The sequence below is a fragment of the Calliphora vicina genome, chromosome 3 (genome assembly GCF_958450345.1).
Source record: "Calliphora vicina chromosome 3, idCalVici1.1, whole genome shotgun sequence".
Lineage (NCBI taxonomy): Eukaryota > Metazoa > Arthropoda > Insecta > Diptera > Calliphoridae > Calliphora > Calliphora vicina.
The window spans coordinates 27,989,224-27,997,959 of NC_088782.1; the positions used below are offsets into that span (position 1 = coordinate 27,989,224).

Below are 8,736 nucleotides of genomic sequence, written 5' to 3' on the forward strand. Positions count from 1 at the left end.
TTTATTTTTAAGTTATTGTTCTCTTCGATAATGTCATCGGAATCAATTCTACGCTCATATTAGGAGCTAGTCGGTTGACTATTTCAAAAGCTAGATCCAAATCCGTTTCTTTTCTCATTTTCAGGCCGATCACCTACTAATAACTCCAACTGATTTAGTAAAGAGCCTGTTTATTAAGGTACCTTACATGATTATTTTAGAGAGAACAGTTTAAAAACCCCTTTATACCATTTCTTTCCGGGTAGATCATATACAAATGGTGTGGTTTGCTGCTCTTCCTTCACGATTGATTGAACCGTGTTAAGTTAATCCTCACTTTCTTTGGAATTAGATAATACTGTTTGCGGCCCCATTCTCATAGGACCTTCGGAACCGTATAATTTGTCCTATATTTTTGAACGCGGAACTCCATATTGTTTACTGGCACCTAATACAGAAATCGGGCCTTCTCTCGCATAGAAAATATTTTAAGGCTTTTTCAGGATATTGGTGCATGGGTTTTTTTTCTGGAGTGTCCATATTTGGAATTCTAAGATGTTAGAATTAATAATACCTACTGAATCTCTAAATATTACTCTGTTTAACGATCTCCAGTCAAATAAAAAGCTGCTGCCGAGTTCAGGATGCTTGGTCTCCTATACTCGGCAGTTCTTAAAATGCTCAATTAAAACTGTGCCGACTATTGGGTAAACTCATTTCAAACTCATTTTCTCCAAATCTATTGTCAAGAGAGATGAGTAATAAACAAATTTGTAGAATTTGAGCTTAATACAAAAAATTTGCAATTTTCCTGAAGTCGGCATCACTATGCCGACTATTGAAAATCATAGAAATTTTTGTTCCTAATGACGGCATCAATTAAAATAACCAAAAAAAATATATTTTGTGAAAACTTTCATATTGTAGGTAATATTTAAACAAAGTTTTATCTGTTAACACCACTCTGGTAAAAATATTACTTAAATTGATATGGTTACTAACTTGTTTTAGTTGGTCTTGCCACTAAAAAATTTCTTAAAAAACAGGCACTTCCGCACCAGTTGAAAGATGGTCACTTAATGAGGACAAAAATAGATGAAAATACTCATCTCACCCAAATTTAAACATTACATAAAGATAAATGAGTGTATGTTTAATTAAAGTTAAATCTTACTTTTGTATAAAATTATCGTTATTCTTATTTATTAAGCTTTTAAGTCAAAAATGCCGACTACTGGGTCATGCCGACTATAGGAGCGTTTACCCTATCCAATAATCTGGTTTTTAATTATCAATATCTATTTTTGGAGTCCATTGCAAATGGCCCATTGATTGATGTAATATTTTGAAAGAGTATCATAATTCCTTTATTACCCGAGCGAGCGAAATGTATGCTGTATGTCAAAATATACCATTATTAGTAAACAAAAGTATTGTAGTTAGTTTTATCTTGTCTGCATCACTGTGAGGTGAAATGTACAATGAAAATGAGAAATGGATAACACATGTTTTCCTTTTTACTTGCTTTGTGAAAGGGGCGATATTACACAATAATTATATAGTTTTTGTAAATGCAAAAAAAAAAAAACATACATATTGAATTTCCTGAGTGTATCCAAATCTTACAGATACAATATGTATGTAATATTAGGCATCATATAGAAAAAGGAAAATTATTACAAACCTAAATAATATTCCATTTTTGAAGTAGTTTTTTTCAAAGGGAGGAAGAAGTTAATTGCAATATTTTTTATTTCAACTAAACACTCGTTTTATCGAGACCGAGTGAATGAAGAATATGGTGTGATGATGATATTTTTCAGCTTTTTTAGGTGGAGCTTGTTTATTATACTTTTTTTTTTTTGTTTTTTGCTATTATTTAGATCTATTTCTTGCACCTCTTTGCTCCACTTGTGTTTGTGTATGTGTGTGGCCAAAATGCAAGTGGTTAAAAAGAAAAAGGTGGCTGGCTGGCTGGTTGGATACTTTTAAGGTGAACGACGCGATACGGGTGTACGTACGATCGACGTACGTACCCACAAAAAGCCACAAAGTATTTATTGAGAAAACTTTTTTCTGTTTGCTTTTGTTCACAAAATCGTTATATGAAAAATTATTAATTTAATTATCTTAATAGATATTTTTTCTATTTATTATTTGTTGAAATTAATTAAAGCTTTCAATTTCACTTTATATCCATCATCATTTTCTTGTGTGCCTTATACATTTTTTCGAGTGTTCAATATTTTAGTTTTCTGCAGTTTCGTTTTGTAAATGTCAGATAATTTTTATTATCTTCCTTCTTTGCCCGTTTACGTTTTCAATGACTTTTAATATTTTTTCTTCTGCGTACTTTTTTTTGTATTTTTTAATTCTTAAATTTTTTCAACAAATTCTTTTATTTTTGAATTATTTTCATTTTTTCCTTTATTTATTTCAACACACATATGTATAAGTTGTATTTTTTCATTCTTTCTACTACTTTTCTTCTTCTTTTCCTTGTATGAATAACTTTTTTCTTCTTTCAATTTGCAAATTCACCACCACCTTTTTTCACAAAAAAAATTTTTTTTTCTTTCCTCAATTCACTTTTTTGGGGTAAAAGTTTTTTCATTCTTGAAAATCATAAGAAAATTGTTTAAATACTTGTTTAATTTGAAGTATTTCACTTGTATTTAAATTAAATTGCATTAGATTAATGCAGTATATAATATTTAATCATTTTTTCACAATGAATATTCCGAAAAAAATATTTTTCTTAAGCATTGAATAAGTCGACGTCGTCGTCACCGTTTAACTTTCGCCCTGTTTTTAATATCAATTGTTCTCGTTTGTACTGTTCGTTCGTAGTTGTCAGGGAACATGGTGGTAGTGAAACGGATAAGAGGGTTACCATGCAGTTAATTGCATTGTATAACAGTGTTGTAATTTTTCAGACACATTGTTGTTTTTTTTTACATATGTACATATTGTTTGTTTTTTTGTGTCATTTCCCATTATACGGTATTTCCCCTTGTAATGATAAATGTGTTGTGTTTCCTAATCTACCAAACAATAGCAATTCATAAATAAGGTAAATAGAAATGAATGTTATTTATAAATCAACTATTTTATTATGCATATACATATAAATATTAGGGTAAGATCAAAAAATAAATATGTATGTAAGTATAGCTCAAATGGAAACATTTGGTAGTGGATCTCAAAAATTGTTGATCGGAAAATTTATTACTAGCTTTTCATACCATTATTTAAGGAGTTGTTGTTAGATTGTATTGTCTTAAAAGAGATTAAACCCCTTCCTACAGCCTAGCAGAAATAGTAGAGAAATATTTATATTTTATTAAATAAAGGTCTCATAAAGAAAAATATGTATCTTAACTCTTAGTAGACCTTACTTTTGGGATAATTCACCTCAAAGCGGACAAAGTCCTATATCACAATAACCTACGATTTTCTAATTCTTAAAATATATACTGCCCAATTATGAATAAAAATACCCCGGGAGTTTTTTCCCTTTTCTCATTTTTCCTATTAAAATTCAATGGGAAAAATCTTCCGGGGAATTATTTATTCATAATTGGGCTGATATAATAATAAAGAAGCTCTCGTCTATACTCTTTCAAAGTTTCATGATCGACACTCATTTAGTTTAAAAGTTATGTACCAAAAGGTAGAATTAAGCAAGTTTTTTCAAAAGAGCTATGAGTGGACTGATTACATAGTAAAGATAAGACATATACAAATGTATGTACTTCTGAACTACTGGTTCAATTAAAGTGCAGTGTATGCAAATATTATTGAGGATGATCCCGACATTCAAAAACATTTCTTTGTTATCACACTGTTTAAATACAAGGTGAGTTACAGGGCGTTAAATTTATTGTCAAATGAAGAAGCCACAATTTGCCCATTGATTGACTTTATTTATGTTTGCTGGGGATTTATCGTTTTTATGTGTATGTTTGCTTGCATTTCGTGTTACAATAAATTATTTAAAAAGTTAATAAATATTACTTTTTAATAAAATTTCTGGGAAAAGTGCCAATTTATTGCATTAATAACGAACAAAAATATTACTTGTGCTGTAGTTAGTGTATGTGTTTGTTGCAAACAAGTATGAACACTAAAAAAAAATATGTGGTTTGTTTTATACTATAATTATTATTAGATAAATGAATCATCAATGATATTAGCAATGTAATATTGCAACATAAAAAAATTAAGCACTCTATCTTTGGTATTAAAAATGAATTAAAATGGAGTAATATTTTAAGCAACTTCCAATTACAACCAACAGAACATTAAGAATGCATTTCTGACACAATTAGAAACCTTAACAAGTAAGAGAGCTATATAATGTCTATCGTTAGATATTCATATTATCTATGTTAATGACTTATAACCGAACCGGAATACAGCGGATATATTGATGTATCAACCTTGCCACTTATGGAGAAGGGTATAAAAAAAATTCCAGACTACCGTATTTTAAGGCCTTTCTTTATACATATATGCTCATTTAATTACTTGAACATAGAACCATATTATGAGAAAGATCTCGCCAATATTATTTTCACAAAACGTATTCTATTACAATTTCCAGTAAGAAAGTCATTAATTATATACAAAAATAGGTTGTAGAGTAGGCGTAGGAGGTTATTGTGTAATTCGAATCGAAGGAAAATATTGTTATTTTGGCCTGTATGGCTTTATATTACATGTTTTGAAATAAATAAATAAATAAATAAAAAAAAAATATTTTCGTAATACTTTTTACATTGTACAAATTCGAATGATTTTCTTTTCGAAACGAAAAAAAGTGCCGATGAAGCACACCGATTGCTCACCAAAGTTTATGGTAAATATGTTCCGTCGGTTTCAACGTGCGAGAAATATCGCCCAGTGCAAGCAAAATAGTTTGAAGACCAAGAATTGGAGACATTACTCCATGAAAATTTTTGTAAAACTCAACAAGAGCATGCAAAATCATTGGATGCAATTTCAAAATGTTTGCGAGCTGCAGGATTCATCCAAAAGCAGGGAAATTGGGTTCCATACCAGATGAAGCCGAGAGACCTTGAAAGACGATTTTTTATGTCTGAAGCATCTTTAACGCTATAAACGAAAAACATTTTTCCACCGAATCAGTACTTGTGGTGATAAATGGATCCATTACAATAACCCCGAGAATAAGAGATCGTATGTGAAGCAAGGCCAACCAGCCGAATCGACACCAAAACCTAATATCCAAGGCGCTAAGGTAATTCTATGTATTTGGTGGGAGCAAAAGGGTTATATCTATTATGAGCTACTGAAACTAAATCGTTTGAAGCGAGCATTGGCCAAAAAACGTCCAGAAAATGCGGCCAGACGTGAAACCGTAAGGGTCATAGCTAAAAATGGCCAATACTTTGAATAAATTTATAATTTAGAAATATAAAAATAATATAAATAAAAATAAAAGCTAAAAATTTGAAAAAGTCTCGCATTTTTAAGTCATACACCCAACATTTCTAGAATTTTGTTGTAACAGGTCGCTGTCTTCGAATGTTCTATCCTGGGGAAAAACAAAACATTCGGTTAAGATAGCACTCGCTGAATTGAATATGGTCGAGTGTTATTCGGTTCCTTCGAAAGCGAAGATCCAAATGTCATGCGAACATCTATCGTTTGTTTTTAATTATTGGTGTTCCTGTTAAATAATAAAAAATTATCCTCAAAAAAATAAATTAATATTCACTTTACCAATTTTGCATTAATATAGTATTCTAGAAGTATGCTCAGTAATTATAGACTTTTAGATAATTTCGCATTTTTATACATGAATTATTATAATCATATTATAATAATTCATGTAAAAATTTAAAAATCTCAATAAGTTATAACAAAACAAACAACATAAAAAAGTGCATTTCTAATTCTTATTTACTATTTATTAAATGTACATATGTATGTAAGCAAGACATATTTAATTTAGTTTATTTCTTTTATGTATGTTTAGCAATAAAACTTTTATAGTGTTGTGTTAATACATATTATACAAAAATATAAATAGGAATAGAAAAGGATGTGTGGGTGTGTGGGAGTGTCATGACCATGATTTGTTTTCAAATAATTGAAATGCACACTTACCACCAATATCCATTCCATATACAAGATTTTCAGCTACGTATGAAAAAATGTTGATGCTTTTTTTGTTTAGTTCTTAGTCAGAAATATGTAAAAAGTAAACACTTCTCACATACACAGACTTCTCGCTTTATAATTATAATATAATTTCTTGTTTTAGTTCGAAAATTTCACTCAGAGTAGAGTATTAATAAATATTGCAAACAATTTTATAAAAATATGTTTTTTGTTTATATATTTTTATTGCAATTGAAATATTGTATGTACATACATACATATATATTTTTTTATTATATATAAAAATTATTTATTTCTATAGCTACAAGCAACAATTTTAATTATTTTGTATTTGAAAAAAAATAATTCTTTAAATGCAACAAAAATTTTAAGAGGGAATTTGTTTCAAATTTTATTATTTTATTCATTATAATTTCTAGTAGTGAAATTTATAATGTCTCTCAAGCATTGCAGAAAGTAAATTCTGAAGTTGTTGAGCTTTGAACTAAATCACAATTTGTATAGTTTTGAAATAGTGTGGTTCACTGTCAGAGGAATATTGTTAAATCGTCCTTAAGCATCCGTAATAAATATGATTAAAACATTAATAAGAATGTCATGTTTAAGACAAAGACTGAAAACCAAAAAAATTTTTAATGAATAAAAATTTTTTAGTGAAACAAAATTTTGTAATTAAAAAATTCAGATTTCCTGATTTTATCCATTTTTGGTCCGAAATTCCTTCAATAATATCCATAGTGGCTACATACATAACTTAGTAATCGAGATATAGGTCAATAAATTGTGATTTTTGGTTATATCACTACCGAACTAGGACCGTTACCCGATATATTGATGTATCATCATGTTTCTAAGTTATTTGGGTGCTTCAAAAAGTTGATTTCAACAGACATACGGACAGATGGATATGGCTATATTGATTTTCGCTATCTACAACAATCCGTAATATACTTTATGGGGTCGCAAATCGAACAACGGCATCGCTATACTAAAATCATTTTTGTATATCAATAACGTTTTGATAAAAATCTAGTTCATGGGCTCCAAGAGATAAAAACCGTTCAGCGGTCCATATTTTCCATTTTAAGGACCTCTAAAGTAGAAATACTATTTTTTTTCATAAATTCAAAAATAAAAACCAAAAACAATTTGATAATATGTACCTATCTATGATATTTGTTATAGAATCGAAACATATTTTATAACTTTTAAAATGGGATATAACGCATTCCAAATTATATCCGATCCGAAGTTTTATTTTATGTATTATATTACGAAAATGAGCGTAATAATGATTTACAGTTTTAATTTAATATATCATATAACCACATGACTTTTAAAATCTCGATTTTATTTTTTGCCAGACAATGTTGTCTGAGCAAAATCACCAACAACTTTATCATAATGAAGCAATAATACTAATAAATGGAGACTATACCTCAACATTTTTTATCTTGGCAACCATTTTGATGTTGATAATGACAAAAAAGTATCATGTGTAGACATAGGCTAAATTTTGTTTATTGCCAGGCATTAATTTTTGTTGCATAAGACCGTTAAAGTGATAAAAATATATCTTAAAATAAAAATTGGATTTAACTCTAGTATTAAAAATGTAAAATTGAAAGTATGATATATTATATGAAGGCATCTTATGAATATTATTCAAATGCATACCTTTAATCTTACATACATATATTAAAGAATTATCTGGATAATAAAAACACAATAAATTGAATTTATACCCTAATGGGTTAAATAATTTTAATATATCTTGTAAAAGTTATTATAAAAAGCTATCCAGTGAGGTATATATTGTCTAATCTGGATAAAAAAAACAACAAAAATACGACAAATACATATCAGTTGTACAGGTAATATAGTTCCAGACCCAAATTATTTGTAATCCTATTTATATTTTGGCCGTGGGAATTTTATAACTTAGTAAACAGCCCTCGCATATAAAACAAGTTTGACAGTCGTGGTGTTGGCACTGGCAACTGCATGAGCGGCTGACATCAGCAAAACCATTTTTTTTTATTTTTTTCCTATTGAAGTTAGATTTGGGGGGTCTATGAGCCAAACACTTCCATAAGAATTACACAGGCTTGAGCATGTGAGCTGCTCATGTTGAGCCGGACGAGTATAAAGTTGCCAGATTGATTAAACTAATGAACGAGATACGTCTGTGCAAGGCGAATTTATATACAAGGTGGTGTCGGTGGCGAATTCAGGCATATACGAGCTCTTCTTCATATTGAAGAAGAGCACGTGCAAGTGTAAATTGTTAAATGAGAGAATATTCATTCATATTTTAATTGCATTTAAAGATTTTTGATAGTTTTGAAAAATAATTAAATAAGATCAATATTAATTAAAAAATAAAATCAAAAACTTACTCACACTTTAAACAAAAATAAATATCTATGTATTATGAAATTTGTTGTTTTATTATGTAGTTATAAGCAATAATAAAAATACATTCAACGCCAATTTTCACTTTTGATCACTCATTATTAGTTTCTTTAAAAAAACAAACATTTTCTTGCTGACTCGTTTCAATTAATAGTTATTTTATATAAATACAATTTTAAAGCGAATTACTAT

General features: G+C 28.9%; 1 protein-coding gene across 4 annotated transcripts in view; it reads right to left on the bottom strand.

Annotated features, from left to right (window-relative positions):
* Larp4B (La-related protein 4B) overlaps nucleotides 1-8,736 on the bottom strand; it is a 39,689-nt gene extending 30,953 nt beyond the window's left edge. For 2 of the 4 annotated variants that reach the window (XR_010576213.1, XM_065503356.1), the window contains exon 1: nucleotides 1,664-2,927. Coding sequence is in view for 2 of the 4 variants with exons in the window: in XM_065503356.1 (XP_065359428.1) it covers nucleotides 1,664-1,679 (16 nt within the window). In the remaining 2 variants the exon portion in view is untranslated. Of the gene's footprint in view, nucleotides 1-1,663; nucleotides 2,928-6,114; nucleotides 6,259-8,532 lie in introns of those variants that run through there. The other 2 variants (XM_065503358.1, XM_065503357.1) reach the window with 2 other exon arrangements.